Below are 27,467 nucleotides of genomic sequence, written 5' to 3'. Positions count from 1 at the left end.
GCAGAGTACATCATGAGAAACGCTGGGCTGGGTGAAACACAAGCTGGAATCAAGATTGCCAGGAGAAATATCAATAACCTCAGATATGCAGATGACACCACCCTATGGCAGAAAGTGAAGAACTAAAGAGCCTCTTGATGAAAGTGAAAGAGGAGAGTGAAAAAGCTGGCTTAAAACTCAACATTCAGAAAACTAAGATCATAGCATCTGGTCCCATCACTTCATGGCAAATAGATGGGGAAACAATGGAAACAGCGACAGACTTTATTTTGGGGGGCTCCCAAGAATCACTGCAGATGGTGACTGCAGCCATGAAATTAAAAGACACTTGCTCCTTGGAAGAAAAGCTATGACCAACCTAGACAGCATATTAAAAAGCAGAGACATTACTTTGCCAACAAAGGTCCATCTAGCCAAAGCTATGGTTTTTCCAGTAGTCATGTATGGATGTTAGAGTTGGACTATAAAGAAAGCTGATTACCGAAGAATTGATGCTTTTGAACTGTGGTGTTGGAGAAGACTCTTGAGAGTCCCTTGGACTGCAAAGAGATCCAACCAGTCTATCCTAAAGGAAATCAGTTCTGAATATTCATTGGAAGGACTGATGCTGAAGCTGAAACTCCAATACTTTGGCCACCTGATGGCAAGAACTGACTCATTGGAAAAGACCCTGATGCTGGGAAAGATTGAAGGCAGGAGGAGAAGCGGACAACAGAAGATGAGATGGTTGGATGGCAAAAGTGACTCAATAAACATGAGTTTGAGTAAACTCCTGGAGTTGGTGATGGACAGGAAGGTCTGGCATGCTGCAGTCCATGTGGTTGCAAAGAGTCAGACACGACTGAGCGACCGAACTGAACTGAATAGAGAAAGATAGAGTTTGCCCTGACCTTGGCAATTCCTTTCCCCCAATAATCTAATTTAGGTGTTGAAGCCAGAACCAGGGCAGTGGTTGGACTGATAATCATTGTAGAAAGGGAGACAAAGCCATTGGTGTTACAAGAATTTACTGGCATTGTTCTACCCACCCTTTTCCTCAGTGGCTGTATATCTAGTCTTCACAGTTTCAGTGTTCCTGACTGTGAGTGTGATCTGTACTGTCTCTGTACTGAGACATGGCCTCAGTGACCAGTTCGAAACCAGCCCTGCAGCCATTCTGCCCTGTGGAGCTTCATCCAAATTTTATAATATCATCAACAACAGGAAAACCTTAAGCTCAGTTTCATTTTTTTTTTTTAAAGGCTAATTCATTTTTTAAAAAATTTTTAAAAGTTGAAGTGTAGTTGATTCACATATCATGTTAGTTTCAGGTATATAACACAGTGATTCAGTTTTATATATACATGTATATTCTTCCTCAGGTTCTTTTACCTTATAGGTTATTAAAAATATTCAATTTAGTTCCTTGTGCTATACAGTAGGTCCTTGTTGGTTATCTATTTTATATATAGTGGGGCATAGTGTTAATCCCAACCTCCTAATTTCTCTCTCCCCCAAGTAGGGCCAAGTCTCACATTATTTGTATAGCAACAGTTCATACAGTGTCCTTCCTTGAGAGAACTATTTCTATAACTTGAATGGGCTCTCTTATATACTCACAAAACAAAGCTCTTTCAGGATTCAGTTGTCTTGTGATTGTTTTGGGGACCTGGCCTTAGGTTACGTTTTCTTCCTCTCATTTGAAGAAAGTTCTTCCTCCTGCCTCATGAACCCATCAGCAGATTGCTCACCTGGTGCCTCTATCAAGCATGTATCAATACAATGGTCAGTCAGATCAATTTAGACCTTGGTTAAATTTAGTGGTGCACCTGTGACAAGGTTGTAATTCTTTGCTTTTGCCTTTGCACCTGACTGGGAATCAGGGCAGGTGCAAGGAAAATACTGAGACCCACAGAGGTAGTTGGAAGCAGAGCTGAGTCCTAACCATGGCCTCAACACACAGCTCTACCTGAGTCTCTGAAATAACAACAGTCACAGGGCCATGAGTTGGTGAGGCAAATGCAGCACTTACCTTTGGGTGTAAATTTTAGGGGGGCCCCCAAAACCCTGGTAATCATGATAAGTACTGTTTTAATGCATTATTTTAAAAAAGCAAAACTAATGCAAAAATCCATGATGAACAAATGATTAACATTTAAATAAATACAAGGATCAGTAGCTCAAATTATCTAAAGATTATTTAAGGGTATCACTTAGTCAAAAAAGATCGTCAAACAGCAGTTTCCTCAGCTGAAAATCAGACAAAAGAATAGGTAGATTTTTGAAAATAGTATTGCTGGGCTTGCTTCCTTTAAAGCCAGGAAAGTGAAACTATGGGGGAAAATTTTTTGTTTTTATTATAAATAAAATATTTAAACTTAAAATAATGTTGTACATTTAATATATGTGTTTTTCATGTTTCCCATGTTTTTTCAATTATTTTAATGATCTAGGGGAAATTAACCATTAAAAAATACACATGTATATCAGGACTCATATCTCCTTTGGCCTTAGGCTGCAACATAGGGACTTCCTCGATGGCTCAGTGGTAAAGAATTCACTTGCAATGCAGGAGACACAAGAGACATGGGTTTGATCTCTGGGTGGGGAAGATCCCTTGGAGGTGGAAACAGCAATCCACTCCAGTATTCCTGCCTGGAAAAATACCCCATGGATAAAGGAGCCTGGCGGGCTACAGACCATGGGGTTGCAAGAGACGAACGTGACTGAGTGACTAAGCACACACTACATATTGCAATGTGGAGCACGCAGCACTGGTGGGATAAGTGTATCTGTTATTTAGGAATGTCTTCAGTGGATTTTTTCCTGTGTTTGTCATAGGCTAAGTAGGAATTTTCTATAAGCAGTGCTTTCTGGCAGATAAATGGAGAAGCCTAATGTTCCAAGGTGACTGGCTAGTAAGCCTCCTTAGGTACACTTTCCTTCTCAAGCACTTGTTCATCTTCTTTTTTAAAGCAGCTGGACAGGAAGAGGTACAGAGCATTTGGAGTTGCAGAATTTCTAGTTTATTCCATCACCTGCCCCTTCACCAGCTGCCCTTGGCCCTATTTCCCTTTTTTCATTAATAGTGAATTTCAGTGAAAGCTCATCAATGTTTATCCTGATGGGAAAAATTATCTCAGATTTACCATTTTTTAAAGTGGTTTCCATTTCCTTTGTGTTATATATGTCAGGATATTGTAAAATACCAAGAGTTGTCAAAATAAAGGAATGCTTACAAACAAATGGGAGAGCCCCAAATTCCCCAAATACCATTCATTCTTCAGATCAGATTATATGCTGAGAATTCCAATGCTGGAACTGTTTGGCCATTAAGGACTTTGTTTTGTTTATAGAAATCTAGCTAATGCCAGTAAATATCATTGCATTTTCTAAACTGCTCCAAGCCCTTGCATTTGCCTTTTAAAGCATCTACTTCTCTACTTCATTATCCTTAATTTTTTTTTTCACTTCTGTGGCCAAGAATTACTAATAGCTTCCTTCAGGGCTCAGTGTAATGTCCCCTGCTCAGCCCTGGCAGGACTGCAGTAACAGCCAAGGTGTGTATTGCCACCAAGAAAGCAGATGCAGTCTTTGGATATGGGAGCAGTTGGTTACTCTCATTTCACTCTGTCTTGGAGGCTGTCCATATATTGCAGAAAGTACACTGATAAGTTTAGAGCTTGCAGAAGAGCGTGGTCAGGCTCTTGGAGTCTGGAAACCTGAAGGAATATCAGACACACCTAAGGCTGCTGAACCTATGGGAAAATTTGGGGGCTGTCTTCAAATAATTGAAATGGATTTAAGGAATTAGACATGTTCTAAATGGCACCCATGAAGGGGTTAGGTGAGTTCCAGAGAAAAAAAATGTTGGTCAATATGTAAACTTTCCCTCCTTAGTAGGTTGTTATTATTTAGTTGCTCGGTTGTGTCTGACTCTTTTGTGATCCCATGGACTGTAGCTCACCAGGCTCCTCTGTCCTCAGGATTTCCCAGGCAAGAATACTGGAACAAGTTGCCGTTTCCTTTTCCAGGGGATCTTCCTGATCTAGGGATTGAATCTGTGTCTCCTGCATTGGCAGGCAGATTCTGTACCACTGAGCCACAAGGGATGCCCACATCCCTGCTGCTGCTGCTGCTAAGTCGATTCAGTTGTGTCTGACTCTGTGTGACCCCATAGACGGAAGCCCACCAGGCTCCCCCGTCCCTGGGAGTCTCCAGGCAAGAACACTGGAGTGGGTTGCCATTTCCTTCTCCAATGCATGAAAGTGAACAGTGAAAGTGAAGTCACTCAGTCGTGTCCGACTCCCAGCGACCCCATGGACTGCAGTCCACCAGGCTCCTCCATCCATGGGATTTTCCAGGCAAGAGTACTGGAGTGGGGTGCCATTGCTTTCTCCGATCTATCCTTTAACTGGAATTCTTAATCTTTTGACTACATCTACCCACTCTAACTCTCCCCCGACTCTGGTAACTACAAATATGATCTGTTTTTTTCCAAGTTTGTTTGTTGAAGTATAACACCATGCTAGTTCCTGGTACACGTAGTGACTCAATATTTCTATGCATTACAAAATGATCACCACAATAATCTGGTTACAATATGTTACCACATGAAGATATTATATCATTACTGAGTATATGATTTCATAAACTATGAAGCTCCTTCATTTTGCAGCTGGAAGTCTGTACCTCTTAATCGCCCTCCTGAAGGCTGCTCTTAAGGCTACTAAGTTTCCAGGCTATTGAATTTTCCAGAGCAGGTGACAGTGTGCATATGACCTCTGATGAGCCTCTTGGTTGCAGATGGTGCTGACTCACATTTGCTCTGAAACGTATCTTTGTTATTAACCACAGATGTTTAGAATTTCAAAGTTAGGTAGAAGAACTTCTGGATAGATTGCAGGCATGATGAAGTAGTGGGAAAGGAAGCAGGGATTAAGGACAAACAGAGATGGACATTGTCATTTTTCCGGGCACTTCCTGGCATGATATTGGTGGACTACACGTCTCTGCAAACGTCCCGTCAGGCTTCTGTTGTGCCCCAACCAGAGAAAAGGAGGAAGGATGGTTCCTAAGTCACAAGAGTGGTGTATCAAGGCAGAGTAAGATACCCACCCCACCCCTACACATACTCAGGGAAGGGATCTACTTCCTGATTTTTCTCCCTCCAAACTGCAAAAAAGCCATCTTGCATATCCCTTTCTCTTTACCCCAGCTAGGACCAGATTGCTGACAGCTGACATACAGACTAACGTGTATGAACAGACCCTCTTGCTCCCTCTTAGGGGACAAAATTTACCTTTTAAGCCTTAATGAGTTTCTATAATTTCTTCTCAGTTCATCAGCAAGGCACATACATGTCCAAAAACATCATACATATTTATAAGATGTAAACTGGAAATAAACATCAAGTAAATTATATTAATCATACTTTTTAAACTCTACCTAGTTCTTTTCTTAGAACCCAAACTGCTTTTTTAGCCAATTCTCTCATAATCTGTGTCTATTCATATAGGCTTTATTTAGTCTAAAGCAAAGTTGAAAAATATATACAACAGTGTTTACATTAATATTATATAAAGAATCTGGTTTACTCACAAGAGTTAAGTGCCAGGGAATTCAAATTGCTCTCAGATAAAAAAAGAATGAAAAGAAAAACAAATTGGTGTTGGAGCTAAATCTGCTATTTTTGCTTACTCCAATCCACTTATCCTGTCTTAGGCATTTTAGCACTCAGTAAAGTGGAAGAATCTTTTTATTCAGAGATCTTGGAAAACTCCATCTGCAATGGGGCCTACAGGGATTTTTAACCTTATAATTTCCTGGGGCTCTTATATTTGGTTCAATTCCTGGGTCGGGAAGATCTGCTGGAGAAGGGATAGTCTACCCGCTCCAGTATTCTTGGGCTTCCCTTATGGCTCAGATGGTAAAGAATCTGCCTACAGTGAGGGAGACCGGGGTTCAATCCCTGCGTTGGGAAGATCCCCTGGAGAAGGGAAAGGCTACCCACTCCACTACTCTGGCCTAGAGAATTCCATGGACTGTATAGTCCATGGGATCTCAAAGAGTCGGACATGACTGAGTGACTTTCACTTTCCTTTTTACTTTTTTTGGATTCTGACTGGTCCTAGTCAAGATAGATGCTGGGAGAAAAGTAGCAATGTTGTGAAGAGCAGTAAGGAGTTATGAGCCCCTGCTGGTTTGTTCTTTTTTGGTGTAACTGGCAAGTTACTTACCTTCTACACCCAGTTTCCTCATCTGTTAAATTAAAAACAAAATCCCTGGGGATTTGTAAGGATGAAATAACATAACTATATATATATAGGCCCCAGAAAAAAAAAAATTCCCCAAAGCCAACCACCCTAAAATACCCCAAGAAAACACCTCTGTTATATTAGCATGGAACCATAGGACTCTGTTTCTGAAAGGGATTTCATAGTATCTAGTCCGGAGGATTTTTTTTGGTTTTTGTTTTCCTTAAGCCATGGTCCTTTGAAAAGAATCTTATGAGGAACCTCATGCTTGAGATGAAAGTGGAGCTGGGTCTGGATGGAGTGGAAAATTGGACACAGCCTACCATCCCCCTTCCCTTCCCTGGAAGAGCCTGAGGCATCTGACACACCTTCCAGAGCACAGTGAGAAAACCAAACATCTGGTCCAATCCCACCTTTTCACCAACGAGGAAGCGGCCCAGAAATGTGACATTGTTGTTACAGCAGTCGGAGCAGAGCTACCACCTACATTCCTATCACCCTTCCGTTCAGCACAATGAGAAAGAATATGTGGGAGGATTTGACCCAACTCTAAGTGCTAAAGACATAGGGTTTTAGTTCAAAATATGTGAACTTTTTTTCCTGTAGCAGATGATAATCTTTTGGGTGGCCCATTTCCATTTTCATGTTTATTTTTGAACTGTTTTTCATGCTACTGAAAGCATTTCCTGTGTGGTTCCAATATCTTCTCTGAGCCTTGAGGACAAATAGCAGCTGTGTAGGTTTCTATGAACTTTGACTATAAACAGCTTCACCCCCTCCTGTATCCTCTACTTTTGCCTCCTGTGATCTCTTCTGATGCTAAATAAAAGTCTGTGATTTCTACATGCTTTCACATTTGGGGCACTTTACTTCTACCTCTTGACCAGACTATTCTTCAAGGCTTGTTAACACAGTGCAGAAATGTAAGCTGACTCAGTACAAGTTTGAAGTCAATGTATTTTCTTTTTGAGATAAGGCTACGTTTATACAAACAACCTCAAACTTTACTTGGAAAAGAAAAAAACTGTAAAGCAGTTTATGACTTCTGTGCTGTTTCAAAACATGGCCAGTTTCCTGTTAGGTGATTCATCTGTCTTTACGTTTCTGCGGAAAACTTAAAGTCATTTTAGTTACTTTCGGAAAAGAAGAAAGTTGAGTTGAGGGCTGGGATACTACAGGATTCTTCGTTGTCATGAGTGTTGACCCTGAGTCCCCTAATGCTGACCTCTGTCTGCACTGCTTACCTAGGTTTCTCATTGCTTGGTCACGTCCACATCCCCTGGGAAGGTCTGGGGACTCCAAGAGGGTAGGCATGTCCTTTAAAGCTCTCTTGAAGGTCTCCCGCACAGCCGATTTGCTACCTTGCTCAAGATTGGTGCTAACAAAATGCTTACTGAAATCACATGTTTATGATTATCATTGTCACTAATCTCACACTATTGCAGCTCATTAATAAAAAATATTGAAGGCAAAGAAAAAAATGTTTATTGACTGATCAGGAGACTTTCCTAGATGTTGATCAGGCATGTTGAAATCTCCACTTTAAACTCCTATACCAAAGGAAGATTAGCTTCCCTGGTGGCTCAGATGGTATAGAATCTGCTTGCAATGTGGGTGACCCAGGTTCACAATCTCTGGGTTGGAAAGATCTCCCAGAGAAGGAAATGGCAACCCAATCCAATATTCTTGCCTGAAGAATTCCATGGACAGAGGAACCTGGCATGCTACAGTCCATAAGGTTGCAAAGAGTCAGACACAATTGAGCGACTCTCACTTTTCACCAAAGGAAAATACATAGTGTGATAATATTCTACTAGTTTGAAAATATATATATATATAATTGAATGAAAGAGAACTATGAGAACAAAGCAAAAAGACCCCTGAGAGGCACTATAGCCTTCAATTTCCAGGTCAAATGAGCTCGGCTGGAGACAGAATGACTTTAGTAACACATATATGTAAGAATAGTTAATACTTACTGGGGACTTACTGTATTTCAGGCATAATTCTGAAGTGTTTTATGCCTCATATGTCATTTACTTCTCACAACAACCCTCTGAGACAGGCCATTACAGTACTATCTCCACTTTACAGACATGGAAGTGAAAGTGAAGTCGCTCAGTCATGTCCGACTCTTTGCGACCCTGTGGACTGTAGCCTACCAGGCTCCTCCGTCCATGGGATTCTCCAGGCAAGAGTACTGGAGTGGGTTGCCATTTCCTTCTCCAGGGGATCTTCCTGACCCAGGGATCAAACCTGGGTCTCCTGCATTCCAGGCAGACACTTAAACCTCTGAGCCACTACAGACATGGAAACAGAGACTTAAATCATTGGTGCACAGTGATGGCAAGACTGTTACAGGCAGCGTGGCTCTGGAAACACCTTTACCACGAAATGACTGAATAAATGAAATGCACGCAGAAGAAAACAATGCTTTCATCATCATCATGCTTGTTTCTTAGATGATTTAGTTGAAGACTATGAGGTGTCCTTTATTTTCTGGGTTTTAGAGAAAGGTAGTGAAGAGAGATAAGAGAAAGCCATCAGAGCATTAACTTTTTCTTCTTGTCATGATCTGACACAGAATTTTATAAATCACTGATCTGTTTTGTTAGGGCCTGTTTCTGGGCATTCTCAGATTTCACTCAGATAATTTTCTCTGCACTAATATGAGGAAATTAAAGGTAAGTATTATTCCTGCTAAGATAGGTAGTTAAACTGAGGCAATAAAGAAGCCAGGCTTCAGGTCTCATTAGTCAGTCACCAAGTGGTCACTCGGCCCAGGCCTTCCTAGTCACAACTCAGTTCTGTCCACTGGAAGCACCGCCTAATGTCCATAACCAAGATAGATGAGCAGTCTTGTTCTCTTTCAGGTTTGTGGATGGCTCCTAGAAGATCTTGATTTACTCTGGAGGAAATACTGTTTTCTTTTCCGGGGTTGGTTTCCTGTCATCCTGCTCCACCCACTCCCAGTTGACCATGAACCAGCCAGACCCCGCTGAGGACCCGGATCCCAGCCCTGAACCCCTGTGTGTGGTGTGTGGCCAAGCCCACTCCCCCGAGGAAAACCACTTCTACACCTACACGGAAGATGTGGACGATGACCTCATTTGCCACATCTGCCTGCAAGCTCTTCTGGACCCTCTGGACACTCCATGTGGCCACACCTACTGTACAGTCTGCCTCACCAACTTCCTGGTGGAGAAGGACTTCTGCCCCGTGGATCGAAAGCCTCTGGTTCTGCAGCATTGCAAGAAATCCAACATCCTGGTCAACAAGCTCCTAAACAAGCTGCTGGTGACCTGCCCGTTTACGGAGCACTGCACCGAGGTGCTGCAGCGCTGCGACCTTGAGCACCACTTTCAAACGAGGTAGGGAGGGGCTTCGCTTGTGGCTCAGCTGGTCAAGAATCCGCCTGCAGTGCGGGAGACCTGGGTTCGATCCCTGGTTTTGGAAGAGCCCCTGAAAAAGGGAAAGGCTACCCACTCTAGTATTCTGGCCTGGAGAATTCCATGGACTGTATAGTCCATGGGGTTGCGAAGAGTCGGACGCGACTTTCACTTTCACTTTCTAGGGAGGGGCTGCCCCTCGGCCAATCCTGAGAAGCCCCGCCCTCACGGCCGCTGCTGCAAGGGCTGGGTGTTCCAAGGTCCCGGTGCTCCTGGAAATGCCTGTTTCTTTACTTTCTGCTTTGCAGCCAGTGAAAGGATTCATTCAAAATAAGAAACGGTTGAGGTATTCTGGCTGTGGTTCAGTGTGAGGAAACAGCACGTGGTAGAGTTGTGGGGTGTGATTGTGTGTATGTGTGGGTGTGTGTTTATACGGTTGGAAGGTTTTCTGGTAAAATATAAATAATATAAAATTTGCCATTTTAAGCATTTTTAAGTGTGTGGCTCAGTGACATTAAGTTTACACTGATGTAACAATCATCACCAATAACCATTTCCAGAATTTTTTTCATCTTCCAGAACTAAAACTTCACATCCATTTAAAAAATTAAAATAAACCCCCCTCATTTCTTCCTCTCCAGCCACTGGCACCCACCATTCTGCTTTCTGTCTCCATGAATTTGACTGCTCTAGAAACCTCATATAAGAAGCACTGTTCAGTATTTGTTCTTTTGTGACTGGTTTATTTCATTTGGGTGCATCTGAAATGTGAAAGATAGTGGAGAATCTAATGAGCAGCTTTCTCATCTCATTTTGTGAGGCCTCAGGTTCCCAAAAAGATATCCTGGAGGACATTGCTTGCCTTTTTATGTAAGAAAAAAAAAATCTCTCCCAATTTGGCCCATGATTTGCTCTGTACAGGAAATACCAAAGCCCAACTATCCTTTGAGAAGACACGAGGTATTTTCAACTAAATTTCTAAGAGGAGAGATTTACAAAACTTTTGTCCTTCTAGTGATTTGTTCTGCAAGTTTTTCAGCACAGGTGTGCACACTGGGGTGTGACTGCTCCTGCTGGTGGTCAACACCAGCCGCTCCACCATCTACCTCTTACTTCGCCCACTCACATTGTGTGTTCCTGAGCGTACTTCTTGTGGACAGCCTCAGGGGGCAGCCCTGGGTCTCAGGCCCAGGAGTTCCTCTCTTAGAGCATCTAAGGTGCTTAGTAAGACATGAACAGTAATACCAGCGTTGTTTTGTAAGAGGAAATTTGGAAACTGGTGTTTATCTTGGTTCCTGTCGTAACAAGGGCTAGAGGCAGGTGCGGGTGTTTTTTTTTTTTTTTTTCTAAAGGTCACATTCCTTAAGCCCTGAATCTGAGTCTTTGTCTTTGGGGACATGCAGAATCTCTAACATGGAAGTTTGCATCCAAAGCACCCGCCTGGGTGTAATGCTTCACACGTGTTTTCCATAGTAATTATGTCGGTGAACACACTTTCCCTGCCTGGATGTTGAACCAGGTGCATCTATGTCAGATTCGTGAGTTGCCTCTGACCCTCTGTGATCTCAGGTGTGTAAGCTAGGATGTGCTTCTTGTCTGGTTGCCCAGAAGGAAGCATGGCCAGAGGAGAAGGGGCAAGGGAGTCTGTGTGTGACCTTTGCTGCAAGTTTTGCCTGGGTAGGGGAGGCGCTGCCTGCAGGGGTGTGGGTCTGGGGTCAGAGATGAGGTGGATGCAGACACATGCTGACACAGGGCCAGGGCCAAGACTGCAGCCACACCAGACAGAAGAGGTGAAGAGCAAGAGGAGAAAAGGCCCTGGGAGACCTCCCTGCCCCATTCACATGTTGCCTACTTTTGCCGTTTGTATAATACATTTGTGTTTGGGAGCTGTATTCAATTCCTGCTGCTGCTGTAACAAATGATCGCAAACTTAGTGGCTTAAAACAATGCCAAGTGTGTTACCTTCCAGTTCCGAGTATTCGAAGTCCAACACAGGTCTCACTGACGTCAAGGTGTTTGGAGACTGGTTCCCTTTGGCTCTGGGGAGAGTCTTTTTCCTTGTGGCCTCCAGCTTCCAGAGGCCCCTGTATTCCTTGGCTTGTGGCCTCTTTCTCCATCTTCAAAGCCAGCAGCCTAGAATCTCTCTCTCTTCTCTCCTTCCTCTCTTCCCTTTCTCTCTTTCTGTCTCTCTCCTTTCCTTCCATCACCACATCTCTTTCTATGACTCTGATCCTCCTGACTTCCTTATGTAAGGACGCCTGTGATGACACTGGAATCCACTCAGTGAATCCACCTGGATAGTTCAGGTTCCTTTCCTCATCTCAGGATTATTTAGTCGCATCTGTAAGTCCCCTTTGCCATGTGAGGTGACACATTCACAGATTCTGAGGATGAGGAGGCAGACTGTTTTGGGGAGGGGCATGGTCAGTATTCTGCCCACTACTGGAGTTTTGCAGGAGATGGGTAGAGAGGACAGAGACAAGGAGAGAAATAGCACTATGAAGAGAGAGAGTGAAAACACGGCAGCCCTTCCTCCTCCCCTCATCAAGCACTGACTTGGGGCCGAGAATATCCCTAAGAATTGGGATAAGATAGCACATGGAGCTGAGAGCAAGACTGGAAAGAAGTGCTTCCGGGGGAGGTCTTCCGGGAGACTGGTGGGGTGGGGCGTGGGGGGAGGTGGCTTCTGGGGTCTAGAGAGAGAGATGACTCAGGTGCACCTCAGCTGCCCACACTGGCTGCATGACCCCACACCTCCAGGAAGCCCGGGAGAAAGGTCTGCGGAACGCTCAGCGCATACCAAGATGTGCAGAGCTAATTGAATTCACATGTCTGAGCTGGGCCCTCAGAGTCTTTCACCCTCCCCTTCAGCAGCCCTCGGTGACGAGGGAACTCTCAGGGCAAGGTGTTGGGCCTCCACACTTGCTGTGACTCCACACTTCAGCTTCCTAAGTAGGTTAAAACCAACATTTCCAAAAATACGTTGAATTTGTTAGTCATCAAATGCTTAATATATACTTCCTTGCCTCCTGCTCCCTGAGCATTTTACTGGCCAGGATTCAGAAACCGGAGCTAATCTAGAACTTGACTCCAGAGCCCTCTTGGGCCCGGGGCCTGTGACCAACCAGTTCAGTAGACTACCTCTTCCTCCTCTTAGAAGAGAGGTTAAGATTAAGGCACTACTACTGCTGAGTCTCTTAAAGTAGGAAAACTCAGACGTTACCAGGAAGCTGGTGTTTTCCTTGCATTCCGATACGAGGCCTCCAGGTCGGTGGCTGCTTGTATGGAAGTCTTGTCATATGTTTGTACTAGAAGACAAATTTATATTTATAAATTTTGCATTCTTCATTTCAGTATTTAAAATGTAATGAGTTAAAAATATTTTATTTGACTGATGGTACTTTGATGAATATAAAGTAGTCAGGCTGAGAATTGACCTAAAATGGAGAACTTCACTGTAATTCTGGTTGATAACTACGGGGAGACTGACGTGGATCCACATGTCCTTCCAGGGGGTCCTAGAGAGCTAGCAACCCTGGGCTTCATGGGAAGCTCCCTATAGGCGGTTTGTCCGCCCATGCAATGGGAATTTATTTCAGTTGACTCCTTGAATACTAAGCTCTTGCAGAAATAAATCACATTTAGAATGTTTCCACTGTCCCTTTAGTAAATAACCTGTGTTCAAGAACTATTTCCCCAGGGTCTCTGTTCACAGCCTGTCTGGAGGATCATGCATGCTATGATTATCAGGGATGCTGCCTGTTTTTCTGCAGAATTTATGTCATTTGTAAACATTGTCTTACTACTTCAGACCTTGGGTTGAATATAAATCCTAAAGTAAAGCATGTATGGGCAACTGTGGGTGTGCATGACTGGCTGGACCAGCAATGACTTGGGTGACTATTTTTAACTTCAGATTGAAGAGTTCTTCTATGGGAGTAAATCTAAGCATGTGAGCTGATGTTTGGAATCTTCTGGATAATTCTGTTGTCCTCTGCTCTTAGATGATTGTAGACTCCCATCATATGGGTCTACTATAAAGAATTCCCACGAGTGTGATGGGCTGTTGAGTGCAATGGCAGACTTCCCTACCAAGGGATATTGGCAGTGGGCGCAGTTGGGGCACAGCAGAGGGTCAATTCAGTGCACCTCTCTTGACCCAGACTGGCAGTGAGAGGGTGTGTGGAAGTGAAGCTTTTACTTCTTTGATCCTGAGTGGGCATTTTTTAAGTCTCAAGACTACATCTTTATTTTGCAGTATCATTCTCTGCATATATAATATTTATCAACAATCCACAATAGGCCAGGCCCAGAATGAAAGAAAAATCTATATAAGCCACAATCTCTGCCTCTGAGAAAATGACCTCTGAAAGGTAAAAGAGAGAATTTGAAAACACACACATGTTGAGTTCATGGTATAAGCCACTTTTCCCTTGAGTTTCTCTCTCATGGACGGTAATAAAAACGTGAGACAGTAAAGCTGACCCCCTTCAGTATTTACTTAGCACAAATAAAGAGCTCATTGTTCAGTGTTTTGAAAACAGTCCTGAGTGAAAATGTGATGGTATTGGCACGCCTGACTGAAGACTCTCTAGGGTTATTTTCTTGATTAAGTTTAAACCCAATGTCCTGGACATTTCTTCCCCGAAGACCTACGCTGGAACCTCTCCTGACCTTTTCTTCTATCGGGGCCCTTCTCTGTTGTTGTTGTTCAGTTGCTCAGTCACGTCTGACACTTTGTGACCCCGTGGACTGCAGTGCGCCAGGTTTCCCTGTCCTTCACCATCTCCTAGAATTTGCTCAAACTCATATCCATCAAGTTGGTGATGCCGCCCAACCATCTCGTCCTCTGTGGCCCCCTGTTCTTCCTGCCCTCAATCTTTCCCAGCCATCAGGGTCTTTTCCAATGAGTTGGCTTTTTGCATCAGGTGGCCAAAGTATTGGAGCTTTACCCTTAGCATCAGTCATTCCAATGAATATTCAGACCCTTCTCTGTACCATTTTCCATAAACACAGACTCAGCTAGCTGCCTACAGGGTGGGGAAGGTTTTACTGCCAGAGTAAAGGACCAGGGACTACTACCCTATGGAAAGGTGGTCAAGTAACAAGTCTCATTGGTCATTTTAGCCTGGCTTAACATCTCCACTCTGAGTGTACTTAATGCATTCTTCACATGACTTTCCAACCCTGAACCCACTTTCTCCTGGCCCTGCCTAACTGAGAGCTGTTCTTTTAGTTCTCCTGGGCACAGAAGAGATGAGGCAATTTTCTGCCTTTGCTTTTGAGAGAACCATTGAGCATCCATCAGATTATGCTCCAAGCAATTCTTTAAAGAAATCACATTCTCCTAGACACCCATTCCAAGAAATATTCCTTACCTTGGTTCCTGGGCATTTATTATCCATCCATATACATGCTCAACCCCTGCCATCACTCTCATGAAGTTTGAAGTCTATTTTTGCTAATTTGCCTGTGATCAAGAAAGACTATTCCAAGAAATGGTCTCTTTAACCGAGTTGAATTCTCTTTCATTCAACAGATATTTATTGAGCATCTACTATGTTCTAGGCGCTGTGGTGAGAATACAGTAGAAAACAGGACCAATAGAGCTCCTGCCCTCAAGGAGTTCCCTGCTTAGTGACAAGGAAAAAATACAAGAAAACTGGAGGTGATTGATGATTGGTGATGTCTGAGCTGACATTTAAGGATAAAGAGGACTCAGAGCCTGGAGGCAAGGATTAGGGTTAAGACTGTACTGTTTACAGCAATCCATGACCATTTGAAAGTAGGATTTTATTCCCCAAAGATTATATTAGATAGGACTACATCTGAGGATGGGTAATAAAAAATTCAAGTTATATTGATCTAACTATGTAGAAGTTTCCTTTTTCTCATTTAGCACAAAGTTTGGGGCTAGGAAGCTCACAACTAGTATGATGTTGCCATCAAGAATCCAAGCTCCTTCTGCTTTTCAGTTAGCATTCATCCTCATAATCATTACCTCGTGGCCTCAAAATGGCTGCTCAAGCCCCAGCATCACATCCAATTTCCAGGCAAAAAGAACCAGGCCTCAAAGGCAAAATGCAGTGTACAAACTGAGACTCCCTCCTTTAAAGAGCTTTCTAGGCTGTGTCACCCAGTAATTTCTTCTTATACATTGTTGGCCATTGTCATATTACGTGGCTGCCTGTCTGTGGGAGAGGCAAAGTGCATCACCACCATAAACAAAACACAGGTGCTCTTAAAAAGAAGAAGATGAGATTAGATATTGAATAGGAAACCAGCTGTTTTTGTAAGAGTGACAGAAACAATAAAAAACAGTACCTTCATTTTAATATTGCATTCATATCCATTAAGGCATCTTATCCTTTTGAAATGCAAGAAGTGAAAGGTAGACATCTTTCTTTATAATAGAGACTTGGAGAAGCAATATGACCTACCCAAGATCATCAGAAATACAATCCAGCACACTCTGAAGCCCATAGTCTATGTTATATACGATGCTACTTATGAGTTATGCTCTATACAGTAGATCCTGGACATTCAAGATGAGCATGTCCCAGGACTCTGTGAAACTCTGTATTCAGGAAAAGACTGAGCAGGAGGAAAGAAGGGCCAGGATGAGACCAGCAAATCCTCTTGGAAATAGATACTGATCTGCCAGCCAGGCTCATCCACAATTATTAGTGGCTATTAATAACATTTACAACAACAGCTAAACACTCATGCAGTCCTTTGTTCTTACAGGCATTATTTCATTCCACCTTCATAACAACACTGTGAGTTAAGCATACTATTGTTGTCTTTACAAAGGAGGATACGGAAGTTCAGAGAGATTAAGCAACATGTCCAGTGTCGCACAGCTCATTTATGGCAGAGCTAGGGTTCAGACTCAAGCCTGTTTGATGACAGCATCTCAATTCCAAACCTAACTTCCTTTTTTATGCTCTTCACAGACTCTGACTCTCTTGCATACCAGAGAAAGGGAGTGGAATTCAAATTAGGACCTCCAAAGAATTATAGATGCCATGCTTTATCAAGGTTGTGTATCTCAGATCTAAACTGTAGAAGTGAAATCTGTACATCCTCAGGGTCTACTGTAGTTAAAGTCTTTTAGCACTGTCAAAGATGAATGCAAATCTCTCATGCCAGTTTCCTGCCTGTGTGTGTGTGTGTGTGTGTGTGTGTGTAAGTCGCTTCAGTCATGTCCAACTCTTGTGACCCCATGGACTGTAGCCCGCCAGGCTCCTCTGTCCATGGGATTCTCCAGGCAAGAATACTGGAATGGCTCGCTGTTTCCTCATCCCGGGGATCTTTCCGACCCAGAGATTGAAGCCATGTCTCTTATGTCTCCTGCATTGGCAGACACATTCTTTACCACTAGCACCTGAAGTTGGTGTCATCCTGTAGATTTTCCCTAGTCTTCTTCCTGTGAAGTGGAGTTTGTTGTAATTGCCCGGTTGTGGTTAATGTAACTATCTTTTTGAGCCAGTTCTGTTAAGATTTGGGTCTTCAGTTACCAAAATGGATTTTCATCTTCTTAAATATGAACTGGAAGGAGAGGAATCTGAGGCTTCTATGGTTTTCAGAGCTTAGGCATGCAAAGAAGCCCTCTTGTTAAGACAGGTAGTATGGTCTGGAATCATAGACCTCAAAGGTGGAAGAGATGCTGTGGTCCAGCCTCCACAGAACCAAGGAAATAGGCATTATTAGCTCTGTTTCAAAAATGAGATGACTGAGGCTCAGAGCTTCAATGAAATGCCCAGAATCCTGCAGCTAGTGTCAGAGCCTAATTCAATTACTCCAGGGAGCAGGAGGAATGGAATAACATTTCTTCTTGATCGGGAGTCTGTATAAACTGTTTTTAAAGAACTTCATGTCTGTCTATTGAGGCTTTTGATTAGTCTCAGAGAGAATGGCACAACCTATTCTGTCATAGGGACAGTTTTCAAAATGAACAGGAAAGACATCACTTCCCTTACCTCTGTCTGTGTGGTCAGGACATTGACAGGTAAATTACCTTAAGTACATATTCTAAATAGACATGGAGAGGTGGAGCTGGTTCCTATTAACATTCCTGTGCAACAATATCCAAAGACTCACTTTGAGCTCAGCTCTCTAGGCTCTGTTCCAAAGATGCTGATTTCAACCTGTGTCATCCTCCAGTCAAGCTGGAGGACAGCTTCTGAGTATCTGCTTATTCACACAGTGGGCTCTGCATGTGCCATGTTCATGCCCTCTTCCAACACAGATCAGCTTCCAGCCCGTCTGCTCCCAGCCAGTGATGTAAATGTACCAGCTGCTTCCTAAGAACCAGTCGGCAGGAGGGGGCAGGTCCCTTTCCCAGGCATCAGCCTGCCTGCTCTCAGCCTAACCCTCTCGCCAGCCTTGGTGGGGCCCTTCGTTCTCACATCTCCCCATCTGAGAATCAGAGCACCTCACCGTCCTCATATGAGCCTGTGGTTTATCAACGCAGCTCCAGCTAAGGGCTCTGAGTCTGATTCTCTATGATCTGCTGATTGTGGGAACATGGCAAAGGTTGTTTAAGGGGGGGGCTGGGCTGGGCCCCTGCCACTGACAGACAGAAAGAAGGTGGCTGGTGGGGGGAGAAAAAGCTGCACCCTGATCGGAAAATGAAGGCGCTTCTGTTGCTGATCCTGCCTTGGCTCAGCCCTGCCAACTACGTTGACAATGTGGGCAATCTGCACTTCCTATACTCAGAACTGTGAGTCCCCTCTCACCGTGCCTGCCTGTGTCTGTGTGTTGGGGTGTCGGGGGTGGGACCGAGTCCGTCCTTGGGCCAGCATGTCGGTTTAGAGGAATAAATTCCACATCCACTAGATGCACTTGGACAAAACATCCTGCCAGTAGTCTGAAGTCGCGTGCTTAGCGGTCTGTGACTTAACAGAGAAACATCATCTTACTGATGCAGTGCTTTCCCAGCAAGGCATTTTTTCCCTGGCATCTGTGCCAACACTGCTTTCTTCCTTTCTTTCTTTTTTTTTTTTTTGATACTCTGCTTTTTCTCAATAGCTGCTTCTTCACTTCCCTCCATAAATAGAACCAAAGGACCATTAAGAACAGAAGCTGCGTGTACAGACCTGAGGTCTCTATTGGACATTTCTAGTTATAAACAGATATCATCCTTTTTTGAGACAGTCGGTCTTCAATCCTGAAAACACCAAGAGTGTCAGTATGGGGGCAAGATAGCCCTATATGTAAAAAATCTACACCCTTTTTGTTTTTATTTTTGATAATTTTTATGCATCGGAAAGCAGAAAGAACCCTGCAGTGAATACCTAGATATAATCAGAAAGCAGAAAGAACCCTGCAGTGAATACCTAGATATACCTAGATATATCACCTAGATATAATGATTAACATTTTGCCAATTTTTCCTCATTGTTTTATTTTTTATGGAAGTGGTTTGGAGTAGATTCCTGTCATCATAACATTTTACCTCTAAATATTTCATTATGCATCTCAAAAAAAAAAAAAAAGACATTTTCCTCCATGACCTATGTTCATTTTGTAAGAGGAAATGACTCACATCCCCAATCTTTACAGTGATATTTTTCAGGCTGTTACTGTTAATAAGCTTTGAAAAAGGATTGCAGACTGATGTGAACAGCTTCTAGCAATCAGATGAAAAGTGCTGCTGTGTATGTCTCAGTGTTGGGAGTATTTACAGAAATGTAGTTCTCTTTACTCACCAGACAGGTAAAAATAGCAAGAGTTGCTTCTTTATAAATTAGAGTCAGGGTGGGGGGTAATTGAAAAGAGGGACTCTAAATAGAGTCCAGACATCCCAGAATAGAAAAGCTTGACTGGTCAGATTTAAGTAGAGATGCTCACATGTTTAGATATAACCAGTGCCTCTGTTATAGTTAGGCAGACTGATCAATTTGCCCAGCGCAGTAGATGCTCAATAAATGCTCCAGAAGCAGAGAAGAGAATGAATGACCTGGGTCTATGAAGGACATTCATTTTGAGGACTCTTCATTTCAGGATTTCCTGGTCCTCCTACCTTATTGGAATGTAAACCCAGTCCACCTTGGATAAGAAGGTTCATAGAGAAAGTATCTGGCTTAAGCCTGAATAGTGAGCATCTCTGGGGTAATAATGACATTGTGGAAGCTTTTCTAGAAAAACATATGATGGCAGATTTAATTGGGATTATGGAAAAGCCCCTTCCTCTCTCATGATGGATGCTGAAGCTATCTCTAAAATCTAGTGCCAGAAAGTGTTCCTCCCAGCCCTTTCCACCTGCATCTCTCCACCCCGACCCCCCACCCCCATCTACTATCCTTGTTATTTGCTGTATTAATTTCCCAGAGCGGCTGCAACTAATTATGTACAAGACAGCACATATTTAATCTCTCACAGTTCTGGGGGCTAGGAGCTTGACATTAAGGTGGCAATAGGCACACTCTGTGAGGGCTGTGGGGGAGAATCCTTCCTCACCTCTCCCAGCTTCTGGGGGCTCCAGGCATTCCTTGGCTTGTGGCTGCATCACTTCAGTCTCTTCCTCCATCTTCACACAGCCTTCTATGGTTTGTGCTCTCCAGTTCTACATCTTCTTCCCCTCTTATAAGGATACATGTCACTGGATTTAGGACTCATCTGGATAATCCAGATGATCTTGAGAACCTTAGTCTAATTGCATCTGTAAGACTCTTTATCCAAATAGGGTCACATTCACAGGTTCTGGGTGGCATGTTTTTAGGGGCCACCATTCAACCCATGTCAAGTGCTAATGAGGAACCCTTCCATTGAGTTACTTTCCATTTATAGCCTAATTAAAGGCAGGCTCTTACAGTTTTCTTTTCCACAAATGCATGAATCAAAGGCAACTTTTCTGAGTGAATTCAAGTTAGCCACCCAATGTGAAGCAATCCAGGAGGCATGATATGAGGAAATTAGAAATAACACGTTCCTGTACTGATTTGATAGAACTTTCTTGGAAGCTCCCAGTTCTGTGCAGCTGTTACCTGATGCTGCTAGTGATAGTGAACTAATCAGTGAATTAATGACATGTTTCAGGTACTGGGGCTTCCCTTGTGGCTAAGCTAGTAAAGAATCCACCTGCAATGTGGTTCAGGTACTGCGGCATGTACTGGAAGAAATATATGGGCAGTAAAAAATTAGTCACAGCACCTACCCACAAGGAGTTGAGGATTTAATTGAGAAGATAAAATGTATATAGATAAGAAATATAAACAATGATCTAAGACATAAAGGGGTAAGTCTTTAGACAGTAGGTTAGGTAACCAGTTGAGAGGAGGAGGAGATTGTGTATTTCAGTGAAATTGATCAGGGAAAGCTTGGCAAGAAGATGGGGGCCAGAGCAGGAACTTTAATTAGGAAGGAATTAGGCAGAATCAGAGATGCACAGATAAATGTTTCAGGCAGAGTTTCAGAAAGGATAAGAGGTGGCTGTGGTTGTCAGCAAAGGTTAGAAAACAACTGAGAGCTGTGAGTGGCACTGCTGGGTGGATCTGCTCAGTATTCTCAGCTCTGGGGCCGCAGGGTGGTGAGATGCTACTGTCGGCCGCTGGGATCTCAAAGGTGGAGTGCATTAACCAGGCTTTTTCTGACACCCTCATCTAGGCTTTGGCGTCCAGGCCTTGGGTGAAGCTTGCCCTGTGTCCTGAGCTTCCAACCACAGAACTCCTTCTGGATTTTCCTTTCTCTCTGACACCAAGACTCCCTCAGCCTGAGTCCTCTTCCCTAGCATCCCAGCTGGAAAACTGGAGTTAATCCAGTAAGTGGATTCAAATTTAAGATGTGGTCCCCAGGGGTCTCAAACTCAAATGTCTAGAGGAACCAGGCAGGAGTTATCTAAACATGTGAATCATTCAGATCTAAGATTACAGGAAGGCCTGAGGCCTCCAATCAACTGCTGAGAAAGTAGGTGTACAAATATGTATGTATATATATATATATATATATATAATATAAAACATAAAAAAAAGAAATAGAAAGTGAAGTCGCTCAGTCATGTCTGACTCTCTGCAAACCCATGGACTATAGCCTACCACACTCCTCCATCCATGGGATTTTCCAGGCAAGAGTACTGGAGTGGGTTGTCATTTCCTTCTCCAGGGGATCTTCCTAACCCAGGGATTAAACCCGGGTCTTCTGCATTGTAGGCAGACGCTTTACCGTCTGAGCCACCAGGGAAGTCCATACACATATATATGTATATATAATGTCAGGGGAGTGTGTAATTTCCTCAGTTTTTTCTCATCACAACAAAATTTGAGGTGACAGACGTTAAAGCCCTTGGACAGGCCGTGTCACAGCTCTCAGCTCTCGGACAGACTGTGTTACAGCTATTGGACAGATCAGTGGTACAGCTCCGTGTTACAGCTCAATTTTATTTAGAAAATAAAAGGGAAATACATCCTTGAGGTGTGAGGGCATGCTGACCCAAAAGACATGAAGAGAAGAGGAGAGAGAGTATGAGCCTGAGAGAGAGAGCCCCAGCCCTTTGGCTCCTCTTTTTGTATGTTTCTTCCTCCCCCTGAGCCTGCCCTGTGTAAACTGGGCTAGCCAGGAGTGCTGTTTGTCCTACCTGAGGTCCTCACTCGGGTCCTCTGAGCTTCCTTTGTTCTATTTTCACGGGCTTTTCCCTTCCTTGTCTTTTAGCCACCACCATTCTGGACTCCTTTTTCCTATTCTAACTACCGAACATATAATATACATATTATGTATACAGGTTCGATCCCTGGGTTTAGAAGATTCCCTGGAGAAGGGAAAGGCTACCAACTCCAGTATTCTGGCCTGGAGAATTCCATGGACTGTATAATCCATGATTCAGTTCAGTCACTCAGTTGGCAAAGTAATGTCTCTGCTTTTTAATATGCTGTCTCAGTTCAGTTCAGTTCAGTCACTCAGTCGTGTCCAACTCTTTGCAACCCCGTGAATCACAGCACGACAGGCCTCTCTGTCCATCACCAACTCCCGGAGTTCACTCAAACTCATGTCCATCAAGTTGGTGATGCCATCCAGCCATCTCATCCTCTGTCGTCCCCTTCTCCTCCTGCCCCCAATCCCTCCCAGAATCTAGATTGGTCATAACTTTCCTTCCAAGGAGTAAGTGTCCTTTAATTTCATGGCTGCAGTCACCATCTACAGTGCTTTTGGAGCCCAGAAAAATAAAGTCAGCCACTGTTTCCACTGTTTCCCCATCTATTTGCCATGAAGTGATGGGACCAGATGCCATGATCTTCATTTTCCGAATGTTGAGCGTTAAGCCAACCTTTTCACCCTCCTCTTTCACTTTCATCAAGAGGCTCTTTAGTTCTTCCTCACTTTCTGTCATAAGGGTGGTGTCATTTGCATATCTGAGCTTATTGATATTTCTCCCAGCAATCTTGATTCTAGCTTGTGCTTCCTCCAGCCCAGCGTTTCTCATGATGTACTTTACATATAATTTAAATAAACATGGTGACAATATACAGCCTTGACGTACTCCTTTTCCTGTTTGGAACCAGTCTTTTGTTCCATGTCCAGTTCTAACTGTTGCTTCCTGACCTGCATATAGGTTTCTCAAGAGGCCAGTCAGGTGGTCTGGTATTTCCCATTTCTTTCAGAATTTTTCCACAATTTATTGTGTCCACACAGTCAAAGGATTTGGCATAGTCAATAAAGCAGAAATAGATATTTTTCTGGAACTCTCTTGCTTTTTCCGTAATCCATCAGATGTTGGCAATTTGATCTCTGGTTCCTCTGCCTTTTCTAAAACCAGCTTGAACATCTGGAAGTTCACAGTTCATGTACTATTGAAACCTGGCTTGGAGAATTTTAAGCATTACTTTACTAGCATGTGAGATGAGTGCAGTTGTGCAGTAGTTTGAGCATTCTTTGGCATTGCCTTTCTTCGGGATTGGAATGAAAACTGACCTTTTCCAGTCCTGTGGCCACTGCTGAGTTTTCCAAATTTGCTGGCATATTGAGTGCAGCACTTCCATAGCATCATCTTTTAGGATTTGAAGTAGCTCCACTGGAATTCCATCACCTCCACTAGCTTTGTTCATAGTGATGCTTCCTAAGGCCCACTTGACTTTGCATTCCAGGATGTCTAGCTCTAGGTGAGTGATCACACCATCATGATTATCTGGGTCATGAAGATCTTTTCTGTACAGTTCTTCTGTGTATTCTTGCCACCTCTTCTTAATATCTTCTGCTTCTGTTAGGTCCCTACCATTTCTGTCCTTTAGCGAGCTCATCTTTGCATGAAATGTTCCCTTGGTATCTCTAATTTTCTTGAAGAGATCTCTAGTCTTTCCCATGCTATTCTTTTCCTCTATTTCTTTGCACTGATCACTGAGGAAGGCTTTCTTATCTCTCCTTGCTATTCTTTGGAACTCTGCATTCAGATGCTTATATCTTTCCTTTTCTCCTTTACTTTTTGCTTCCCTTCTTTTCACAGCTATTTGTAAGGTTTCCTCAGACAGCCATTTTGCTTTTTTGCATTTCTTTTTCTTGGGGATGGTCTTGATTCCTGTTTCCTGTACAATGTCACGAATCTCCATCCATAGTTCATAAGGCACTCTATCAGATCTAGTCCCTTAAATCTATTTCTCACTTCCACTATAGTCATAAGGGATTTGATTTAGGTCATACCTGAATGGTCTAGTGGTTTTCTCCACTTTCTTCAATTTCAGTATGAATTTGACAACAAGGAGTTCATGATCTGAGCCACAGTCAGCTCCCAGTCTTGTTTTCACTGACTGTATAGAGCTTCTCCATCTTTGGCTGCAAAGAATATAATCAATCTGATTATGGTGTAGACCATCTGGTGATAATTCATGGATAGGGTCACAAAAGAGTCAGACAGGACAGAGCAACTTTCACTTTCATATATATATAAACATGTATATGTATACATAATAATATACATATTATGTATAACATACATGATACATAAAGTAAACATGTATACATATATACTGGCTTGATGTTGTTTTAGTTGCTAAGTCATGTCCTATTCTTTTGTGACCCCATGGACTGTACCCCACCAGGCTCCTCTGTCCATGGGATTCTCCGGGCAAGAATACTGGAGTGGGTTGCCATTTCCTCCACCAGGGGATTATTCCCCACCCAGGGATCAAACCCATGTCTCCTGCCTTGGCAGGCAGATGCTTTACCACTAAGGGAAGTCCATAGATACTGGCTAAAAGGCATTCAATTCAACTTAACTCCAAATAAAAACACCTGTGTGCAATCCAGCAGACGCTTCTGCCTGCATGGTTTGGCCTTGAGGGCCAAGAGTTTATGACCCTAGGCAGCTCCTTCTTTAAACATTTCCATCAGCACCTGTTGACATGACCCAGAGGAGAGTGAATTCCGTAGAAGAAGCCTAAAACCAGAGTGTTTAGTATAAAGGAGTCCCAATCAGAGATTAGGGGGCAGGGAGCCGAGGATTGCTCTTGGGGTCTACAGAAAGCCTGCCGAAAGGATCAAGGGCAGTGCTTTCTTTCATAAGCCCTCACCTCCAGACTTCCATGAACTCTCTCTGAACTTTCTAGATGCCCAGGCAAATTTAAGAAATAGACTTTGAGTTTCACACACATGAGCACGGTTCCAGCCTTATAGCCTTTCTGGGTCTATTTACAGCCTCATGCATGTCCAGACTTATAGGTGAAGTCCTTGGAGCAGCGAGGGTTCATGAGGACCACCCACATAACAACTGAGGGCTGACTTTTTTTTTTTTTTACTTTAAAATGCAGATGTTCGGGCTCTAAATCAATTCCCTAAAACAAAAGTCTTGGGTGGAGAGCATCCATTTTCATTCTCAAGTTTCCCTTGATTCTTATGAGGCCCATCCTATTTTCATTCTTAACAAAAAACTCCCCAAGTGATCCTTCTGGGCATTACAATTTAAGAACCCTCAGTTCCAGCTCAGGTGTCGACTCACCCTGACATCCTGTGGAAAGTCATCTCTCCGTCCCTCTGCGTTCCTCTGTGGTGTGTCCTCCACAGCGTTCCCATCCATTCTGCTCTGCCTGCTGAGTCCTAAGAAGGAGGGTTGGTTGAGAGTTGTTTATTTCTGTACACCCAACTTCTGCACAGTACAGGCTTAAATTGAACTAAATGAAGAATTCACCTCGTGTCTTGGCCAGTTCCATGACAAGTTGTCTGTATCTCAGGTTTTGCAGAAAGCAGCACTGGGCCTGAGTAACTGAAATGGCTGCTGCTGCTCAGGTTAATAAATCTGTGGCTTTTGTAATATTTCTTTAAATATTTTGTTTAGCAAAAATCCCACGGAGAAACTAGAGTTGGGGGTGGTGAAATGATGAAATGAATTTTATGATACACTCCCAACTCTCAAAAACTATTTACAGAAAATTGAAAGTTTTGTCATCTTTCCCCAGCCGTTCAAATTCTATCTCCTATAGTGTCTGAAAACAATTCTCACTTTGTGTCATATTTTGGTGGAAGCTGTGTTTATGCTTGTGGTATAGAGTCTGAGTGAATTTCCAGCAGCTGGAGCCCTATTCTTCAAAGCAGGTAACTGTCCTTTGTTTGAAAGATGAAAGTATCAATAAGGCAGCTAGGCACCGTCAGCCAATGGGGGATAACTGGTCCCTAAAACTGGTGCTGTGCTATTGCCGTGTGGCTTCTCAGGTTGCAGGAAACTCTGGCTGTCTTTCTCACTTACAGTCAAATATTCTTGGTTTGGAACCGACATCACTAGAAACAGAATCCATGCCCATATCTGGAGGGAGAAATTGCACTCTTTCCTGACCCCTGCAGAGAGAGTAGCTCTAAACAGGGACGGTTTATTCCCCCTGGAGTTTTGTGCTCGGGAAATTAAAATGCATGACTCCAGTTTTGCAACCTGAATCATTTAAGGCTATGGAAGGATGTCTCTGGAGAAACTGCCAAGAACAGCAGTTCTGAGGCGGCCCTGTGTGTGTTCTTCTGGGAAGTAGGGTAGGGCCTGGGAGTTAGAGACGCAGAACACCCACCACACGTCTCAGGTCCAAGGAGCCCAGCCACCCTCTGCTCCCTTAGCAGAACTTCCTTGAACCAACTTGCAAAACACACCTCTGACAAATTGCAGTCTTCATTGGGGTTCAACAGACCAATAAGAGCCTTAAATCACACCCCACTGGGCATTCTGGGCTTTCAAGGGTTTCAAGATGGTTTGCCCTGGTCCAACTTCTCCATTTCCCCTTCTTTAGGGAAAGGTCATGTGGCAGCACTGGCCTCCTCCCTGCTGGCTTCAGCCAGATTTGGCCGTGAGCTACACAGCCCGGGGAAGCATCTTTTCCAAAGGCTTTGTACTAAGCCGAGGTCCACACAAGGCATGTCGAGACTGTTGCTGTTGGACTGTTCTTCGTGTGAATGAGGAGGAAGAGGGTTGAGGGAGAGGAGTGCAGTAGAATGACCTCAGCATCCTTTTCCTCCTCACTTCATTTGCACTGTGTTAACGACTCCCAGCACTTTCCAAGTTTAAACCAACAGAGTGAACTCCATGGGTTTGCCAGGAGATGCTTTCCAAGTTAAGTCTCAAAGAAATTATCTTTTTCATCAAAATTGAAAAGGAAACAAAACAAAACTGCCCATCTCTGTATTTTTCTCATCCTATGTTTTGAGAATCCAAGGTCAAGTTTAGATTAGGATTTAGAAGGAAGGACGTAGCATTTACAGAGGAAATGGGGTGAGGTAGAGAAATCCTGCTCCACTAGAGAGGAGCAAGGTCCATTCTGGGGGAGTAGAGCCAGAGTCCTTTTGTGTTCAATGACTCTCAATGTCTTCCAAAGCTTTGCAGCTCAGCACATGTCTAATAGGGCATTTCCCCCTTAAATCTACAGCTTGTGTATCTGGA

At 43.4% G+C, this 27,467-nt stretch overlaps 1 protein-coding gene across 8 annotated transcripts in view; it reads left to right on the top strand.

Annotated features, from left to right (window-relative positions):
- The window catches only part of LNX1 (ligand of numb-protein X 1), a 187,325-nt gene that overhangs the window by 70,408 nt on the left and 89,450 nt on the right, over window positions 1–27,467 (top strand). For 7 of the 8 annotated variants that reach the window (XM_070372400.1, XM_070372394.1, XM_070372399.1 and 4 more), the window contains one exon: window positions 9,110–9,607. In XM_070372400.1, the coding sequence (XP_070228501.1) occupies window positions 9,216–9,607 (392 nt within the window). In that variant the 5' untranslated portion in view covers window positions 9,110–9,215. Of the gene's footprint in view, window positions 1–9,109; window positions 9,608–17,996; window positions 18,351–27,467 lie in introns of those variants that run through there. The other variant, XM_070372402.1, reaches the window with a different exon arrangement.

The sequence above is a fragment of the Bos mutus genome, chromosome 6, assembly GCF_027580195.1.
Source record: "Bos mutus isolate GX-2022 chromosome 6, NWIPB_WYAK_1.1, whole genome shotgun sequence".
In the NCBI taxonomy this organism is placed as follows: domain Eukaryota; kingdom Metazoa; phylum Chordata; class Mammalia; order Artiodactyla; family Bovidae; genus Bos; species Bos mutus.
This window is presented reverse-complemented; position numbering and strand designations above follow the sequence as displayed.